This window comes from Nomia melanderi, chromosome 5 (assembly GCF_051020985.1).
Source record: "Nomia melanderi isolate GNS246 chromosome 5, iyNomMela1, whole genome shotgun sequence".
NCBI classification, from domain to species: Eukaryota; Metazoa; Arthropoda; class Insecta; order Hymenoptera; family Halictidae; genus Nomia; species Nomia melanderi.
The window spans coordinates 17,522,686-17,543,520 of NC_135003.1; the positions used below are offsets into that span (position 1 = coordinate 17,522,686).

Here is a 20,835-nt window from a genome sequence, read left to right on the forward strand (position 1 = left end):
TCAAGCCTCGGCCGAGACGCGATCGGCGCGGCTGACCAATTCCGTGACGGAATAGGGCCGGCGAGTAAATTAGAGGGAAACAATTGCCGTCCGCCCTTTCAATCTCGCGCGGCTATATCAGACGAAAAATCGGCTTCTCCCTTCGACCTAATAAACGTCAGTAATGCGTGCCGAACGGGAAATCCGAAGGTGTGCGGTGCGACGACGGACACGTCTCCGCGTCCTTCCGATCGAATTTATTGCGAGCCCGGCGAATCGACTTCGCGGCGATATTAAGTGACACGCCGACGTCCTGCCGAGCATTTTCTTCCCGGGGCAGTCGCCCCGACTGTTTCGGGTGTAATCCGTTTCCGGCGTTTCCGTCGGGAAATAATGGACGGCGTTCCGTCCCGTGGTAGCCGGGGAAAGAACTGGACCGACTGATTTAGGGCGGAAAGGAAGAGGCCAGCGTCGCCCGTTTCCGAAGCTGCTCAAAATAAACTTGTTTAGACCCGGCCCGTAGCGTTCGATAATGTGTTCAAAGAAAGCAGACGTTGTTTAGCTACGCCGATCGCGCGAATCGCCTCGGTGTTGCCTTTGTAACCCTAGCCAGTTGTCTGCGACGTTTGAGGCGGGAATCTTTTGTCTAGGTCTACGGGTGAGGGTGTTTTCTTGCAATTTTCTTGAGTATTTCGACAGTCGCCTGAGAATATTGGATTAACTTGTCGAACCATTTGACTGGGCATAATCCGAGTTGTAATTATCTCGCTCGTGTTGTTATTTGGAGTCAGTCTCGTGGAATTTATGTTTGATCCAAAATTTCTATCACTAGTCGAACTCGATAAAATACAAAGAGTTAACTGTTTGACGAGTATATTCATCTTGATGCTAGAAATAATACTTTAATAATACTTGATGCTAGAAATAATACTTTAATAATACTTGATGCTGGAAATAATAATACTAGAATTTTTCGAGAATCAATCATTTACTTTCTCAAATGAACATATGAGTCTCTCATTTCGCTTTAGTTCCCTATCTTAACGATTAACTCTATAAAAATATATATCCTTGTCATTATAGATATTCCTAGTCGTTGATTCCACTAGAATTTTCACGACACTAGCGTCAACGGTTGCCAAATAAGAGTAAACACGAGAACTCGGTCAAAGTAGATCACAGGACACGATCGAAGGAAAATTATAGCTCGCACAGAATAAGACACGACGTTCACCCGCGATGAACATGAAAAATTGCGTGGGCCGATTTAAATATTCCGGAGAGGGTCGGAGGTTCCCGTGACACGGGAGCGACGGACGTTTAAAAGCTATCGTACCGCGGCGGCGAGCGTGCAGCGTTGAATCCGCGACGTTTTGACAGACCGCGAGACGTTTAATTAATTACATTGCCGGCGCGCCGCGATATTCCGCGTCTTATTGTGTATTACGCGCGCAATCGCTTCCCCGGAGAATGGAAATACACGCGGAAGGACGGCTTACCTCGCCCCATTTCTTCCCGGCGTTGCTCGCCTACACCGAAAATCGCGACAGCGACGAAGCCGGAGAGACTGCTGCCGCTGAGATTAACAGAGAACGAACCTAAAGCGTTCGCTTTCTTTTCAGAGATTTTTACAGAGATGTCACAATAACATACAAACCAGATCTTTACGCAGATTCAAAGTTCTTAAACTATAATGGGGAGAATGGAGTTACGGAAAATGGATTTTCCTGAGAAACGTCACGAGAACTGCACTTCACATGTTTCATTGGTCGTCCCTTTTTGTAGAGCCAAAGTTTCTAAAATTGGGAAAATAGCATTACGATAGAAAATGGATTTTCCTGCACCATATTTCATTCTTTCGTATCAACATTCTGTGCAGCCTGACACTTATTAAAATTCACAACGATTCGCAGTCTAATAATAGCAATATTTAATCATAACGATTAAAAGATATCTCTCTAACTCTAACAATCCCATCTACTCTGCCAACCGTTGCAACAGCTAGAACGTCACTCACACGATCCAATTCCACCATCCAAAGATTCTCTCTAAACCACAGTTGAGAAATGACGAAAGGACGAAGATCAGAACAAATGAGCCTCGCAAGAGGAAGCCAGGAGGCTCGACTTCAACTTGAATCGCGACGAGATCCGCGATCGCTCGTCGCATCGATTCGTTAAGCCTGTTTGCCGTTTAGCCGCACGCACGTGCGCGCTCGATTGACTTTCAAAGTCGTCGCACCCTCGACGCGAAGCGTGAACCGCGGCGACAGGGCGGAAGGGACGACGACGACGATACACGCGCGCGTATACACGGCCGAGAGAGAGTAGGTGGCTCGAGGCGGTCGAAGTTTTTCAAGTTTGCCGGCGGGATAGACGCCGCGGCGACGGGAACAAAGGACGGGGAACAGGAATAAGCCGTGCGCGCCGCGGATCGGCGGAAACTTGAAAATTCATTTTCCCGTAGCCGGGGCCCGTGTAACGGAATTAAGGCGGACAGACGGATGGCTCGTTAAGGGCCGCGAATAACAAAAGTATTCAGACGGTATTCGTCGCCGGCGAGAAAATTAAAGAGGGTGGGCGGCGGAGGTGGGCGGAAAGGGGCAGTAAATTAGCTCGAGAAAGTGTTCATCGGGAGGCGTTGCGAAATTATGGAAAGAGAGTTTCGCGGTGCAATAAATCCCGGAGTTTGGCGGACGGTCGAGGCTCTGCGGTTCTGTGAAAGAGTTTCGGTGTTCGTCAGCCGAAAATGGCGTCGCTGCTTCCGTAGACCGGCTCGTTCGCCGGGCATGCAGCTAAGTACCTGCTCCAAGGGCTGCGAAGAAAGTTCGGGCCGTTCGAAGTTCCAGTTAGTTCGAATGCGAAGCTAATGTGTCAAGGAATTCGGAGTTTGAATCGCGTCGGCCGCCTCTGACTCGAGCTATTTTTCATTGATCTGTGTCCGACGTTTGCTTCGGTAGGCATCCGCTGTTTCGAGATTGAACCAGGGTTCGAAGTAATTGTAATTCTTAATGCTGGATTCACTTTTGTCAATCTTGTAAGAGTGTACTGGGATTAGTTGACCGATGATTCGGTTTGCGTTACCGAAAGAGGGGTAATTCGATCTGTTTGATAGTTCTGGTGGTAGCTACCCAATGAAGAAGGAACACTTTTACGATAGCTATGAAGATACAGGTCGTAAATGTTCGATAATTAATTGCTTCTACTCATTTTTCCTAAAGAACGAGCAATATATAAAACACTGAAAGTTCTCGTAGGAGTTGTATTAAATAATGCTAATGTTGCAATTAACTTGCAGGCAATTTTTACAAATTTTTTGAAACTTCTCTTATATTCCAAATATCAAAGTAGCTCTGCTAAACAGAACAAAAGTTGGTAAACCTTTGCTCCATCTTTCAAAGACCCCTAGGCTCAATCCACAGGCCAGTTCTGTCAAAAAGAAAATCGTAGGAGTTGTATTAAATAACACAAGTCGACGACTGGTCGATAGTTCCCGATAAGAATGATACCGAAACAGTGGCTGTCGTTCCGTACAATCAGGCCGAAGAAACCTCGAAGAGGATGGACGGCCGCAGGCGTCGAGACGGGGACGGAGCGTGGCGCGAAATTTGCAAGCAAATTGCCAATTCTCAGGTGGCGCAGGGATAGTCGGGCATCCGCGCGGACGGCAGGTAGGTTCGCCACCTGCGGCTGGCGATACCCAGGGGCCATCTCGTGACGGTCCACCGGCCGGAACTCGTTTCGCGAATCGCCGGCGCGGGAACGTCCGCCGGGGATCCCGTAGACCCTCGAAAATCCCCCTCTCCCGACCCGAGTTACGGCGTTACTTCGAATTTCCTCTGGCATAAGTTCGCCGAATTAATTTCCGTCTCGCGCAATTAAATCCTCGACGACCATTTCGACGACTCGGCCAGCCTTTCCACTCTTCGACCGAGAAAACCGACGCAAAGTTATTTAGAACGTTCCGAGAGTAAATTCGAAAGAGTTCTCTTTGCCAAACGGAAACGAGAATCAAGATTCGTCGCGACAATATCCGTCGACGATACCTAGAGCATTCACCGGACGTTCCGTCGAGGAGACTCGTTTTGAAATCTTTATGACGCGCCGGACGTTTCGAGTGTTCGTTTCAAGCGCACGCTGCATCGTCATTAATCATCGCAGTCTCGGGAACAAGAAGCTGCGAGATGAATGCGTGACAAAATGCTTCGTTACGATCCAGTTTCTTCCTGTACGAATGCCTCCTCCTCCGCGGCCGTCGAGCGACGTTAAAGCGGACGATTGTTTGTCCCCGAGCATCTCCATTGTCCGTGCTCCGCGATTGCAGCCGTCATTGTAAATATTTTTATAAACGTCGTTGTGACCGGGTTCAACGGGGACGCCGCTTAAAGTGAATCTGTCCTACTTGCGGCCCTTCGCAGTTCGAACGGTCACGTGTGAAATAAAGAGGAATCGTTGTTATCGTTTTACGCTCTACTTCGGAGAACACGCGAAATTTCATGGAGCGACGCGCTCCGAGGCTCTCTCTTGAATTTCGCGCCCTCTCGGCGGGACTGCCTTGTTATATCGGGAGTTTCCCCAATTCTCTAACCGCGTTAGAGCGGCAGCCGTGTCGCAGGAACGCCGCGTTATACGGGGGTTGCATGCGTTTATGAAGTACCGAAGGCGCTCCATTAATGCATCATGAAATCCATTCCGAAATAGACACTCGGAATTAACATATAAATGCGCCGCGATCGAGGGGGCCGGAAGGCGAGCCGGAAATTCGCGAAATCTTCGGGTTCGACGTTTAGGGGACGCCGACCGTTGCTCCGCGAGCCTCGAGCATCGATTATTCATTTTTCACGGGTTGCTCGTCGCGAGAGAAGGACGGAGAGCCGCTCGAATTAACTAATTCCCGAGCCCTTTCTGCCCGCCGTGGGACGGTCTTTATACTCCTCGGAGGGTCCGCCATTAACGGGAACGCGAGATCATCTTCCGCAATCATACTTGTCGTTTTAAAGGGTCGTAAACGTCGGCGAGGCTCGGCGAAAGGTAAAAGCTTGGCCGGCTTCGCGGAGCGGCCCGGGGAATTTACAAAGGACAAAAGCAGCCGTTCAACTGTTAACGCTTTAAGTCCTGATATTATTTTCTTGGCCGGCCCGACGAAAGAAGGAAACAACGCGCGAGTCCCCGCGGCCGTAATGGAGCAATTACCAACGGAGTAACGAGATTCTTGAAATTTATAATCCTCGGTATTGTGCGAATTTCTTGGCCGAAAATAATCCTTTGAACCGCGCGCAACAATGCACCGCGGAAGAAGCAAATTAACCTGAATTCTAATTTATCTCAACTATGCGGTAGACGTACACTCGCGGTTATAGACGCGTTTAGGATTGCCAACGTTCCTCTTAGCGTTCCGAACGTATCTTAACGTAAAACGAATACAACATAGAAAACACGTGTTTCACGCGAACGTTCGACTTCCCATTGTTACGGAAGAACAACGAACGCTGACGCTTCTCAAGACTCTCATCCTACGATTTCATTCTTCCTCGTTCCAAAACACAAATCCCTCCTCGAGTCGAACATAACCACTGTCCGCGGACGAGATCGGAGTCACCGGTGAACGGAGCGCACGGCCGTTTATTCTCCGCGGAGAATGGCGCGCCGATAATTGCATCAGCGCACAATCGCATCATTTGTGTACGAAGCTGAATATTTCTCCGTGAAATCGACGTGAAATCCTCTTCCGCGATCCTTGAAAGGATCCTGTGTGCTCACGCGAGTGTCTTGCCGTGGAGCGGAGGATACCGTCGAGGAAGAGGGGGCCTGGGGCGAGGGGGGAAACCGGTCTCGTAAGCCGTTTCGAAGAGTTGGAAGAAATCCACGAAGAAAAAGCGGGGGAGGGGAGCGAAAGAGCCTTCTGCTGACGTCGCTGGCAATCCCTGCGTTCGTCCAACCGAGCTTGCAGTTGCACATCTTGCAGTTTCGGTTTTTGCACTCCCTTTCGCTCGCATACTGGAACGCAGCTAGGCTCTTCCGCCCTCCCCCGGCCCCGCCGCGCTTCTTTTCTCCTCCCCTGCCCACCCGCCCGCCGCCGCTCCTCGACTACCCCTTTGTACATTTTTTTTCCTGTTTCCACCGGAAACTCCATTCCGCCCTCTCCGCCGCTTCTATATATCCCGCGCTTCGTCTTCCTCCATCTTGTCGCCCGCCGTCTCTCACTCCGTCGCTCGCCCTCCTCCCCGGATTTCTTCGCAATGTTCGTCGCGTCGCGTGTTCTTTCATAATCTTCAACCCCCGCGTGTCTTTAGCTAATTAGTTGAATTCGCCGGAGCGACCGTTCGCTTTTCATTTGATAAATGAACGCTGAGTACCGACGCACCCTCGTTGTAAGGTCCTTTTAAAGGATCGCCCGTAGTCTTCTCCTTTGAAATTTCGACTGCATCGTTTAATCCCTAAATACCGTATTGTTCCGGGGAGATTAGACGTTTGAAAGGATTAATTCCGCGCCGGGGCAGCGGGGAAATCATGTAGAAAAGCCATGTCGGAGGATAGGAGCAACTGTCGCGATGATTTCTAACGCGTAACGAACGTAATGTCAATTCTGTCGATACTAGGATCAAGGAATAATCGAGGAATACCCGGCGATGTTAGTAAATCATCGTTAGAGGTTCAAGATTTCGGGTCAAGCCCGCGTATAAGATTCCGTCCGCCTCCCGGCCGAGTCGGATCCGCGCGAGCGAAGCGGATTGCAATCGGAAAACTAGTTTTCCATGCGTTCCGCGCGGGGCGGACGCGTTTCTCGGCGAACTCCGGATCCGAACGACGTCCCCGCAGTTCGAAGAAGCGGGACGTAATGAACCGGGGAACTTTCTTTAACAAACTGATACCCGTAGACGGCCGCGTTACCGCGTGAAATCTGCCGGGCCCGCTCGAAAGTTGACGCGCTCGTAAAAGCTGGCCAACTCGACTGGATTCTATTGCAATACGCGTTTGCTCGCTATTTAACGTCGCCGGCTACGGTATCGTCTATAGATTAACGCGTTCGCTGCTGCGAGAGTCGTTCGTTACTTCGTGACGCAGATGAAACTACCTAATTACTAATTGTTCGGTATAATGACGCTTACGCGAAGGAAATTAACCAAGTTAGTGTGCAGTTGCTTGTGTTATTGAATGTCTTTATTCTATAGTAACACTGGATTTACGGAACCCGTCAATTCGGAAATTGAATACTTGAAACATTATTTCGTAACGGTTTAAGTCGATTGATTGGTGCAATTACTAGAATTCACGTTATAATTCTGTCTAGTCCTAGTCTTCTAGGAACGATGGAATAAAGTGTCAAACGTTCGTAAATCTAGCGTTAATTTGGTTACTGCAATCGGTTTCAATTTACCGCGGCGATCAACGTTGATCAATCTTAACCCTTTACACTCTGTTGTCGCCACTGCGACATTGTAAGATAAGTTTATAAGTTCATTTTTAGTCAAATATAAATTCAAAGTGTATACGCGCCTTTTTAACGACTCGTAGCTGATAGTTCATATTAAAACTGATTCGAAGTTGCTGGAAGGTTATATTAAAAATTGCTCGGAGTGCGAAGGGTTGAAGATTCCAGTTCGCGATTCGACGATGTTCGTTCGAGTAACCGTGAAATGAAAATTAATTTCGACCGCGTCTCGCAGCCGGAACCGATTGATATTTACGCGGCAGTTTCGGCGAGCGATGGAACACGTTTCGCAACTTTTAACCCCGTTCTCTGGCACTACACCCAGTAACCCGTTTATTTTCTCTTTTTTCCCACCCCCCGCCCGCAGCCAAGCGAGCAACCGCCCCCCCCGGCCCCTCCTCGATTTGCTATACACGACGAATCGCTGGTAATCGAATCAACAACTGTACGAGAAAACATTTTCAATTTGAATATTGATCGCGCAATCTCGTCCGACCAGCTATTGATACACGCTACTTATTCTCGGCGCTACCCGACAAAACCGATTACCACCGACGGTACACGAGAAAGCTTTCCATAGGAGATTACGGAAACAGTGCTCGAAAAATGTTCCCGTCACGTTTCCCCGGAATCTTTCGTTTATCCACGGTTTATTTACAAATATCCCCGTCTTCCTTCCGCTCCGCGCGCGCCTAATAAAATACGAATACGTTCTTCGGAACGTATCGCAGGATTTCCCATCGAGGCAAATATTGATCGGGTAGTATCGATTCCTACGGTATATTAAACAAGGCTCGTCACACGTTGTTTTACTTTCAATAAATTCGACTTACCCGCGGAAAACAACGCGCGAGCTCCGTTTGCCGATGGCTCTGCGGAGTTATTGCGCGAGGCCGGGCTGCAAAAACTCGCGAGGCGAGCTCGTAACGCCGAGGAAACGCGCTTTAACCCCGTATAATATCGCGTCGGATTCGCGAGGAAGTCTCCGGACGGGACTAAATCGGAATGAACGTCGCCCGAATCCTTCGACTTCGAATTAACGCTGACGACGCTAACTTTCCGCGTCGTCGCATCGTGACGTAGAAACATTCGTTGGTTGCTGTAGAAAAACTAGCGAATTCGATCGGTTCGATATTATTCTGTTACCAATTGTTACGCTGAATTCTCGGTTCCTAGTAGGTTACATTAACACGTTGACTGCCGTGGGGGTCACCGGTGACCCCCAACCAGTTTGAATTATTATAGTTCACTCAATTAAACGACGATTATTTGGAAACTTTTCTATATTACAAATAATGCTACTTAATTTTGTGACATTTAGCTAGAAGAAAAATGATTCAATATTATATTTTTTCATTTTGTGTATTTTGCTCTATGAAATCGTGCGGCATTCAACGTGTTAACCGGTTAAGCGTGGAATTTAGTTTGAAAAATCTCTCATTGTGCGCGCAATAAAATCAAAGAATTACATGTTTGTCTCAAAAAATAAATAATCCATCGTTGGAAAAGTTGGCATCACTAAGAATTTTAAGATGACATGTATACTCGTCAAGCACAGTTAACCGGTTAACGACCGAGCAGATTCTAGCCGAAGCAATTGTAAAACAGATCGTGGAGCAAGAGGTTAACGCGCGCGAAGCGGAGTAAAGTCGAGCGGAACGGCGGAGGATGTCGATAACTTCGAATAGAGATCCAGCGGGCGATCCGATGGGAAAGATAGCGGCGCGTATTTCCATATTTTCCGCGGCCTCCCAATCACAGGCCCGTTTCCCGAGGATCGCGCGCGCGGGCGGCGGTCCGCGGGGAAAGTTGTTTTCCCGGGCGAGGTACGATATCGCAGCGAAGGTGCATTAAGGATCATCGACAGGACACGGTAATCCCGTTACCCGCGGCGTATTTACACGCGCCGCGCCCGTCGAGCGCCGTATATTCTCGCAGATTTGATTCTCCGCTCCTATAACAGGGACAACGGAGCACACGCGCGCGCGCGCGGCTTTAATGAGATTAAGCGTGAAAAACGAGCGCCGATCGTATAATATACTCGCGCCGCGACACCGTACACAACGGCTTGTTTTCATCGCAACCCAGTTCCCCCGTTGCCCGCGATTTAACGCGCTGACCGCCGCGAGGATCTTCGGAGTTTTATTCGCGCTCGCCGCTCGATAACTCCGGAAGCACTGTAACTTGTACAATTTCTTCGCGCCTCTCTCGTCGCGAGCGTTTCGGCGGATCGAAATATGGGAACCGTGTAACACGATTCGCCCTCGCGTTTGGTCGTATATTTTTATTCGAATTTTGGGAAACTGCGAGGTGAAATCTGTATTTATACTCTATCTATATCTATAGCTCTTTATGGAACTTCTATGAGGCAAATTTGTCGTGATGAGGATATATGGAAGGGTTAGTGATTATTTGGGAGTATGATTGATGTGTGTATTTAATTGTTGAGGAGGTTTTCGGGAGTTTCAGTCGCCGATGACCCACGTGTCTGTGAACGTGTTAATATCCTCGGCTGCGGACCAGCGATTTCTTTTCGCGATTAAAGCCCCGCCGAGATCCTTGATTACCGTTCAAAGCGCGGATATTTGTCTTTCATTAGACTTCCGTTAGCGAACGGGTAACGAACCTCGCACCTTCGGCTGTTTGATCTCGTTTCAATCAAGAAACTATCGCTGGTCCACTCGCGATACCTTTGATCAAGACATAATAGGAAAATATGGCGACTCTTAATTTACCTGAAGGCGGACGTTCCTTGGAAATTCGTTGCCGGGTTTTTCCGGGCCCTTAATTCCCCGCCCTTCTGGAAATAGTTTCGAGCGAGCTTCTTTCACCTCTGCAACAGACGAAACGATTAATTTAACGCGTCGACGAGAGCTTGAAATTTCGAGCAATATTTATTCTTTCGTGGAAAAGATACATGGTATTGGAAATAATCTATTATTCCTACGGAATAAGACAGTTAAGTTCAATGAAAATAAAACAATACGTGGCCACCAAAGTCGCTGAGAAGTCAACGCTAACTTCATACTTTCCGATTTTTGTCAATATTAACGGAACAAATAATATTCTTGGTTTGTCTAGATCAGAAATCCCTTGTTCCCATAGCTTCTGCATCATTTCAGAAGCCAAAACATGAATTTTCTTAATTTTCTCGATTTTCCTCTCCGGCCCAGCCGCACTGGCTTCCGAACGAACTCGCATCGCCGCGGCAGTCGATTAATCCAGCGCAGCGGAGGAATTCTAAGAAAAACGTGCACGCGGCGACAGAAAAAATTTGTCGAATAATTCCCCGGCGAGCTAAACCGAAGGCAGAGAATAGCTTTCCCTATTCCGTCGATTTAATTCACGGCCGAGTAGATCGGGTTCCGAGCGAATGAAACGCGGCCCTCTGTGTACCCGGCGACTTTTCAATATTTTATCAATCGACCGGCCGCTCGTGCGCTGCCAAACGTCGCCTAGTTGCGTAACTTTCGTATGGAGGAGCGCAGATAGTAATCGCGGCGCAACAATGGCCCGACGAAGGGGACCGGCGCGGCGACCGGTATCAAAACGTCGAGCAATTCGCGGAAACGATCGGGCCGACCCGCTTCGCCTCGCCTCGCCTCGCCCGATGGAAATTCAATTTTCCGACTAGCTGGCATCGCCGACATGTAGATACGCATTTTTGGACAGGTCCGCGGACGGTTTGACGTTTAACGGCGACGCGTCCGACGCACGTTGAAATTTCATGGACACTTTGCCTCGTTTTGCTTGACTCTTTTTTTTCCCCCCGTTTTCAGCTCTGCCAACGACAAGCTACAAATTATGGGTGACGCGTAACGCGCGGCCGGCCGATTTCCAGCGAAAAGATGACGCATGCTTTTATCCTGTCTTCGAAGCGCGCTCGAGAGCGATGATCCCGCGATTTCCGTGAGATATCAAAGCTTACCGATGAACTTCGCGACTGGAGATGAAAAAGTAACGGAATTCCGGAAAATCCCCGTGTCGGCTTAATCCGTTTATAGAATTCGCGTTTAACGCGCGTTCGGCTGATAAATATTGCGGCGCTCTTTATTCGAGCGAGCAAACTGAAAAATACGTTTCAGCATGAAGCTCGATTGTTCGTTCTAAAGATCCGAAGATAACGCTGCGCTCCTGTTTCCAAGCGCCGCCGCGGTCCGGCGGATTCGGGCTGACAGCGTCCGCAGTTTCCGTTGTAATCGCGGAAAAATGGACCGGCGGAAACGGCCGCAGCGGGGACGCTAAAATTTTGATAGCGTTAACGTCGGCGCTAGCGACTTCCGGCGTGCCGCCGACCTGTTTGGTTTTTGCAGGCGCCGGTTATTGTCCGCGGCGCTATTATTGCGGCGAGCGAGCTGAATATGCATTCGCGGCCCGTAATAAATGATTGTCGCATTATTAGAGCCCGATTTATCGCGGCCGGAGCTCGTAATTAATACCGTCGAGCGGAATCGACGTCTATTGGAAATTCAAACTAGTCATCTTTCCGCTTGGAAATTGCGCGGCCAATGGGAACGGGAGAAAGGAAAGTATTTCGCGCCAACGCTGTGTCTATAGAGCGCGCGGCGTGTCCGCGGTTGAAATTCTTCTCTCATTTCGCGCGCTCGTGCGGCTTCGATATGGATTTCGTTTCGCTTTAATCCGTTCTACTCGTTAGTTTTCCGCAAGAAACATCCAACATTTCCCGACGAAATACGGACATTCCGCGAAACTAACCGTCTAATTCGTTCTGTTTCAATATTCCACGCACCGGCGCATCGCGCGGGAATATTCTACGGGGGACTTAATTTCGCTATAGCAATTCGAACGGGCGAATCACCTCTCAAATTGAAAAAAATTAATATATTCAATGTATTCTCTATTCCCAATTCCATCATTTCCTTTTTAACGTTCTCCGCGCTTTCCCATATGTGTTCGTATATTTTCATTATACCCGGCATTTTTGCTTTTGCGCGGCGCATCCTGAATTACCTTTCTCGCGCGTGAAAGGACCGCCATTAAACGGACAGTTCTCGTTATAGCGCGCGAAACCGGCGAACGGGACGCGAGAGCTGCTGCTCGCTCTTCATTGTTAGTTTCGTTTCGTTCGCGAGCTCCCCATTCGGCCGGCGCATCGATCTCTTCGAGGAGATTGAATCCTCCTCCGTGAACGGAGGGCCGAGTTGCTCCGTCCGCTTTCACGGGGCTTTGAATAAACCTTAAACGCGAAGAAGCGCGCGCGCGCGCGCTCGCGCTCGCGGCAGCACAATCGTTCAGAAGTTCTCTATTTATCTTGCACGTTATGCAACGTTGCGCTCGGTATTCCAGTCGCGCGTTTCATTCAGCCGCCGCCCAGTTATGCAGTCACGTGTTTGCGCATCATTCGCCTCCTATCTCTATTTATTCCGTCGACTATACCCCGCTAGAACAAACAACGATCCCTTCCACGGTCCACTCGGCGTGCACCGTTGGCCCCGTTCTTTTCTGCGCGCGTGTCCTGCTCGGAATTTCTCCTCCGACGCACAGCGAGCAAGATCGCGGGCTCGCCGGTCAGACGTCTGTGACCTTTGAATAAACGAAGACAACGATGAATAATAGGGACGCGATATGATAGCGATACTGAAATCGAATTTGCCAATTATGTAGGGGAGCGGCAATTATTTTATGCAGTTTACGCTACTGCAGACGCCGGTGAAATTTTATTAGCGATTATCGCAGGAGAGCTCGCTTACGTCGGACGTAAGCGAATTCTAATTCGATAATTACATCGTTAGTCGTATTATGTGAAGTTAATTGTTTTAGAACGGTTTAAGTTCGTTTGTTTTCATGGTTTCGATACGTTTTCTTAGAAATACGCATTAAGGGAATATTGTGCCGTAGCTAAGAGATTAACATCAAAATGACTGGTTTCGATTTGTTTGTTTCGCAGCTTTTAATACCTTAAAAGCATTGAATATTTGAAATGATTTTAGAAATAGTTTCACTTGAGTATGATGAATATCTAAAGAAACTGGAAATAATCTATTGATACAATTTTTATAGAGATTACATATCAATCGTATTAAATGCTCGGTAGTTCTTAAGGATTATTACTGTTACCAGTTACTCCATACTCGTAATATTCATTATTACCTATAGTTCCTCGTTACATTCTAAAGGAATTCTTCTATCTATTATTAGCAGACATTCCGATGTTAATCGAACGGACCGTTCCATTTTGTTAAAAGCAAACATTGATTTTTCGCCAGGGAAACATCAATATTTTCTCATTATGCGGACCCATTGCTGTTCGCCGGCGCTCGGTCAGCGTTCCTCCCCGAATGTCTTCAATGCGAAAATAAGGAGGAACGAAATTAACCTGCTCCATTGGAAAACGAACAGCGAGCAGGAAAGGAAACCTTCTTTGTTCCGAGGGATCCCGGTGATTTTTTGTTTCCCAGCCCCCGCCGTTCCCCTCCCCGCCGCCCGTTTTATTATTTACGTTGGAAATTTTCCACCCCTCCCGGCCGCCGCCGGTTTTTTCATTTTCAGACGATTCTGAAAAGAATCGCGGCCATTGTCTCCGCGGGTTTCTAATGAAATCCGCGGTTTTTTGTCGGGCCGGTTGCGATCCCGCCGCTTAATCTCGCTACCCCCGTGGCTTTTTCGCCGTTCCCGACGATACTGATACATTTTCCCGGACTCCTCCCGGCGAACCCGGCCCGTGAAAGCCCTGGGACCGCTTCAATACGTTTCTTACGGAACGAGGCGAAATACTATCCGCTGAATGCCGCTTTGCAATCAGAAGGAAACCTTTTGTAAGCACGCACAATGCGGACTAAAGTTGATATTCATCAAGATATTCACAATGGCCCGGTGAATCTCCGCCACTAATTTCTCCGCCGTGAATGTGACCGCGAACGAAGTAACTCGGTGTCCGTTCTATAATGCGCCCCCCCGATGTCTATGCAAAACCGTATTTTGCTAAACGAACTTTTACAAACCACGAGGAAATCGCGACTCCCATTCTACGCGTTGCACGAAAATCATACAATTATCCTTGCCAATTCGCCAATTGCCAGACGAAATATTAACGAAACGCTCTTTCATTATCTATAATATAGTAACACTATAGTATCGTCGTGCAAGTAGCTCGGAAGCCACTGCGGTTACGCTTAGAAAGCAAAAATTGAGCAAATTCATGTTTTGGCTGTTGAAATGATGATACAACAAATTCGGAAGCCACGGAAAGGTCTTTCTGACCTAGAATAACCGAAGAAAGAAGTGAATTCTTTAACAATTACAAAGAATATTATTTATTCCGTGAAAACGTACGATTACTCGATTAATCAAGATCCACCCTTTCATAATCTATAATATAGCAACACTATACATGTGATCGCTGAGACTCTAAATAAATGAAATAACAATGACAGATCGACTCAAGAACCACTCTTTCATTATCTATAATATAGATAATTATTCGAGACTTCAGACGACGCCGGCGCGGTCGCGGAGCACGGCCGTTTGAACGGCCGGCGATTCGCCGGGAACATTAAAGCATCCGCGTTGCTCAAATATCAATTTTAATAGGAGGAGAAACGGCGAAACGCATATTAAATTCCCGTCGCGGAGGGACGGCCGCGGCCCCGGAGGGCGGAAGGGCGGCGCGCGAGCGATATCCCCGCCGAAAAGTTATAATTTTGACTAACTATTCGTCCGGCGTGCAGCTCGATTTTAACGTTAGATGGAATTACGCGTCGCGGGCATACAAATTACCCATTTTCCCGGCGGCCGTGCGCGCGCGCGCGCGCGGATATATTTTCCGGCGTTCGGTAATAAAATTTCGCTCGCTCTCGCTGCGACAAGCTTCCTCCGGTCACGGTCTATTAAACTAAACACGGCCATTAACGAGATTCCCCGGTAAATTTGCCGTGCGGCTTTTCTTCTGTCCGCGGCCGCCGTGGACAACAACGGCCGTTGACAATGCGCGAAACGACAAACGCGTCCACCGCGACTTCGCCTGTAAGCGCAATTAAAATCTGGCCCGCCGAGGAGGACGCCGGTTACGCTTCGTTGCCTTCGCGACCAATTTCGGCTGCCTTTTCAGCTAATCTCTGTGTCATCGAGGTGCGCGCGTGCTGGTATTTTCATTTGTTGACGGTTGGAGATGAAGTATCGTCAGTTTTGAATACTTAAGAAAAGAGATGCGAGGTTTCGTTGGTTTCTAATCGTTTCATCGATTAGTTCATTCGTTTACCCTGTAACCCTAGGCTGATTGTAACAAGATTCATTTAGCTACTAAGCTCCTAGTGTCTGAAATGCCAATTCTTTATTTAGCAGCAACGAGCTAATTACTTCTCGAAGAATCGCCAACAAGAGATAACGCGAAAAAGCTGATGAAAAACCTGGTCGTTCCGAGTTGAACCATGCTCGATCCGCCGGCGCGCGCCACCGAGCAAACAGAAAAATCATCGTCATTTGTCCAAAGCGGGGTCCCTTTTTTATTCTAAATATTTGTCATTCGTCAAGCGTACACGGAGTTTGTCACAGGCCGTACATCCGTTCGATGAAATAGCGCCGGAATGAAAAACAAACAGGGCAAGGCGCAAACGAATAGCTACATCGCGCCGCGCGTAAATAGTTGTCGCCCGAAGTTTGTTTAAACTTCCGCCGGTCGCGGAAAATACCGGAAGACAAACATCCGTTTTAGGTCTATTCCGCGGACCGTTCAAACCGCCGGAATCATTTTCACTCCGCGTCCACGGTTAGGAGCGTGGAAAAAATGAAACGTATTGCTTTCCTCTATGCGCGGGTCAAAAATGGAGGATGAAATTGGAAAGAAAAAAAGAGAAACAGGAAAAACAGTCCGATTTCATTGGTTTCCGTCGCGAGCGGAGGGTCTCGGTATTCCGTTAATTAAACACGGGAACCGGCGTCCCATTATTTACGCTCGCGAGAGCCTCTCGAACGCGCCTCCGAGCCGGAGGATGTAAGATGGCTGCCGAACACGGGGGTCTCGCGTAAAATTCGCAAAGTGAACTTCCTGCTCGGGCCCGGGGCGAAGAAAATGTTCCTCCGGAGGTTGTTGTGTTGATACGCGCTCACCCCCCGACCCCGTTTAACTGTGACAAGGTGTTCTCGGGGATGGCTGCGGCGTAGGTGTCGTGAAAACGCTGCCGCCGGTCGTTAAAGGGGTGGTAAAGGTCGGATGTTTTTAGCGAGGGTAGTATATTCGGTCGCTTATGTAATCAATATGCGAGGGTGAGAGCAAGGAGGAGCGGGGGGGAGGGGGAGGATCGACACGGAAGCGGGGCTGTCCTGATACTGCTCTGGAAAATGATAAAAACGAGGCTGAAACATCCCCCGGCAGCCGGATGGCCGTGGAATCCTTGCGCGAAAATTAACCCTTTGCGAGTAGACTCACTCAGACGCTGTTCGATTTTATTGCAACAAAATTATGATGTTTAACCCTTTGCGAGAAGAGTCCCTCAGACGCTCTTCGATTTTATTGCAGCAAAATTATGATGTTTAACCCTTTGAGGATGTTGGCTTCGGAGAGATGAAATGTTCAGATTTGGAAGACTACGTCGTGGAAAAATGATTTAATTCGAACAGTAAGAGATCAGCACGTAGTTTTCTTTCTATTAATTAAGCGATTGATGTATAATTTAGCTTCGTATGTTGAAGGTTTTGTAGGTTTCGAAGAATTTTCGTCCGCGAAGGGTTAATATTATATTTTAGTGGTGTAATGGAATTCGTTTTACTTCCACATTTTGTACCGGATATTTTGAAGTTTAAGAGGATACCGTCTAAAGGTTGTCAGATGATATTCGATATTCCTCGTGAGAAATTGTCGAGTGCAAAGGGTTAATGGGTAATGAACCCTTTGCGGTGTCAGATATCTTTTAGCGCGGAGATACTGGACAGTGACAAAGATCGCGTTGTATTTTAATATCGCCCGTGAACGATCGTTTCGCTAATAAAAGTGTACGAGTGGAATAACTATCAATAGCGGAAACGTTAAATCAGCATTGACCGAGGTAGTCCGAGAAAATAATTAAAGCACAGAAGCGAACGTTCGGGTTTCATATTTTTCGATTGTCCTATCGCGCGTCTATTACACCGAACAATAAACCGAGATATAAATCTATGATAGCGAATATTTTTCCATTTAATTCGATTCGGCGCGGTCGAAATGCTTGATTTTTCAATGGCGGCGCCGAAACTCACGGGCGACGATTAACGATACCTGTGTTTGAAATGTTCGAATTTGAACATTGAAATACCGACGCGCGCGCAGAATTTCGATATTCCAGACGAGCGGAATGGAAAGCTTCGGATATTTTGTAATCGATGGGCGCGAGCGAACCGGCCCTTGCTCTTTCTAGGGTTAATTGAGTAGAGAAATGAGAAGCGAGGGAAAACGTCGGGTTAAATACATGCCTGCGCGATCCGCTCTTCTCCCGTGCACGCGAGGGTGGATCGAATGAAAACGATGAACCCGCGATTCTTCTGGTTCACGTAAAGAAGATCCTTAAGAGGGTGGAACTGGAGAATAAGATGATTCCGCTTTTCGTTCCCCTTAGCGAGCGAATCTCTGCGACCTACACCCCTACATCCCATTTCGATAAGTGAAAATTAATAGGTTCACTCTCGTGTTGATCGTTAATGACCGGTACGTCCGAATCGCTTGAAAGCAGATACGTTTAATAACTTAAGTAATCAGACAGTCAGTAATTATTTGGTACCGCATTACTTACATTAGACTATCCTTCATAATTACCTTTGTTACGAAAGAATGAGTAATATTAGATCATCCTGTAAGCAATGTCGTTTTCTTTATACTTTTTACTAGCGTTTACTATATACTAGCTTTTACAATTTACTATATAGTAGCTTTTACTATTTACTATATACTATACTAGCTTTTATGCGATATCAAATCAAACGATAATTAAGAGGCAGCTCTCAAGTTCAAAGGGTTAATACTTGTATCAACTATTCGTCGATGCACTGACCGTCGTGCATAACCTTCTCCTATTACTCGATTAATTCTTTACTGCCACTTTCGATGGCATTAAGAAATACCTTAGAAAGTAAAATAAGGAACGACACCACCGATGGGACGGAGTAATACATCAGATTCTCAAGTTTCCACCAGCAATCAACGCGTCAGAGAGAAAGTCGTCGACCGAGTTCGAAACGACGACCGTTGTAATCGCATCGGAGGAATCTGTTTCGGCCGAGAAATCTGTTTAGGGCGTCGGAATCGAGGAACGGCGAGCATTTTCCGTTGGCGACGTCCCGTGAACCAACTGTCGGAACGCCGCCCGCGTTTCCCAGATATTCGCGACGCCGTGCCGGCCGGAAAGAAATCTGAAAATCTTCGGGAAACCTTCTCCCCCGGCGGTAAACTCGCTGTAATACAATTTTCCGCGAGCAACCTCTGTCAACGCCGCTGTCCCCGGCCGCGGCGCGAATTTTCTCGCACGTAAGTGACAAGCCGCGTTTACCATGCGACGCCGGGCTGTCTCTGTCAAAAAATAAATACGCCGCCGGATGTTACATCGTGTCGCAGCTGTCTAGAGAAACGGGCGACGAGACGCGCGAAGGAACGCCGGACCGCTTGGTCGGGCGTTAATTACGCCCGAGGAGAAAAGCGTTCTAAGCGGAGAAACGTAACGTTGATGTTCGAGACGAACTCTTTTTTAAACTGGTTATCTCAGCTTTTAATGAACACGATTATTTACCAATCCTCTATGGTATTCCACAATATTTCTCATTACAAATATTCATTACTTCCCAATGGAAAGTTTATAATACTGAGCCTCTCGAATTCAAAGAGCCAACTTCTACCACATAAACTCCTCTAATTCCTTCGTCACATTTATAAGTAATCATCAAAACTGCAGTGTAAACAGTTGTCCTAATCGGGCAACTGAAAGTCAAGAGTCTCCATAGTAATCGCCCTCTTATCCCTCTTCCATCTCGATCAATTCGATTCGATGCGTCAGGAAAATTAACGTTTCATTTTGAAAACTTGCACTCGGGAGGTGACTCCAAACAACGCCAAAAAATTCATAATTATTCCTACTTTTTTTTGCTGCAAAAGACAAACTCCATGGGAAAACGCTTAAGATTTTCGTGGCGCTTAACGTGTTGAAACTGGAACAAGGGAGAGCATCCCGAATAATTACCATTCCCCGCGCTTCGCCGGAGTAACCGGTGACATCAAGGACCCGCGGAGCGGGGCCGGGGCGGGTAAACGAGGATTAAAGTCGCGAAGAAAATAATTTCTGCGTCAAAGGGTAGCTGCGTTTTCACGGTGGATCGATCACGGGGCCACCTTATCACATCGGGGCTAGTGGCTCTTAAAGGCCTCCTTTCAGGAGCACGGAGTAAACGTTGCTAGGGTTAGGATTCGCGTCTTTGAACTTGACACGGGTCGCCTGACTCTGCGGCTTCAGCCTCTTCTTCGGATCCTTGCTCCCCTCGCTCGGCTCCTCTCGCCGTGGAACGGCGGCCTCTTCATCGAGCCGGGCTCGTCCTCTCTTCCCAGTGTTTTCCTCCTGTCCTCGCTCTTTCCACGATCTCCTCTCGGACGGCTTCGACGCGGATTCAACGGACTCCGTCGTGCCGACGAACCGGACGACACGAGACGACCGCAATTTTTGCTCGCCGCTCTCTCCTTCAAACCCTTTGCACCACAGTGTTCGAGCATTGGAATTATACTTTACGGTTTCATTTATGGTGTGTTGATAGTTTGGCTATCAGAGATTCTAACGAGGGTTAGATACGTTTCGAGTTTGTAAAGGTTAACCGTGGATGGTTTATTAAACTAGAAAAACGTTAGCAAATGGAGATGGATTATATACCAAATGCTTAGATAATATTGAAAAGGGAACTAAATACAAATCTGCTGTTCGAGAAATTTCATCAAAGTAGAAAACCGTTAGCAACGACGCTGGATTATATACCAAATGCTTAGATAATGTTAAAAAGGAAACTAAATACAAATCTGCTGTTCCAGAAATGTCATCAAAGTAGAAAACCGTTAGCAACGAAGCTGAATTATATACCAAATGCTTAGATAATGTTGAAAAGGGAACTAAATACGAATCTGCTGTTCGGGAAATAGAATGATTTGTCTGACGATTCACTTATTCTTTCGTAAAGAGTAGAAACGAGTAATTATTTGCTATCGAAACTCTCGCGTTACAGTTACTTTCGCTAAGTATTTATCTGAGACAGCAGTAGTCGACATCGTGTCTCCACGTAATTGCGAACGTCTCAATTTCTCGTACTATACACAGCCGACAACCGAACAACCCCACGATAGTCAGTCGAAAAGATACTCTCCTCGCGCGAACTCGCGGGAGCCCGTACGCGCGAGCGAACGATTGAAATTCGAAGCACGGCTCGTCGCGAGATAACTGCTCCCCGTATCCATCAATTAACGGCGCG

At 47.7% G+C, this 20,835-nt stretch overlaps 2 protein-coding genes across 7 annotated transcripts in view; one reads left to right on the top strand and one right to left on the bottom strand.

The window, feature by feature from the left end:
* LOC116424631 (uncharacterized) overlaps positions 1 to 20,835 on the top strand; it is a 395,606-nt gene that overhangs the window by 342,003 nt on the left and 32,768 nt on the right. The window lies entirely within an intron of this gene.
* LOC143174564 (uncharacterized) overlaps positions 1 to 20,835 on the bottom strand; it is a 115,002-nt gene that overhangs the window by 23,122 nt on the left and 71,045 nt on the right. For all 4 annotated transcript variants that reach the window (XR_012998715.1, XM_076368091.1, XM_076368092.1 and 1 more), the window contains exon 4: positions 10,146 to 10,243. Coding sequence is in view for 3 of the 4 variants with exons in the window: in XM_076368091.1 (XP_076224206.1) it covers positions 10,146 to 10,243 (98 nt within the window). In the remaining variant the exon portion in view is untranslated. The remainder of the gene's footprint in view (positions 1 to 10,145; positions 10,244 to 20,835) is intronic.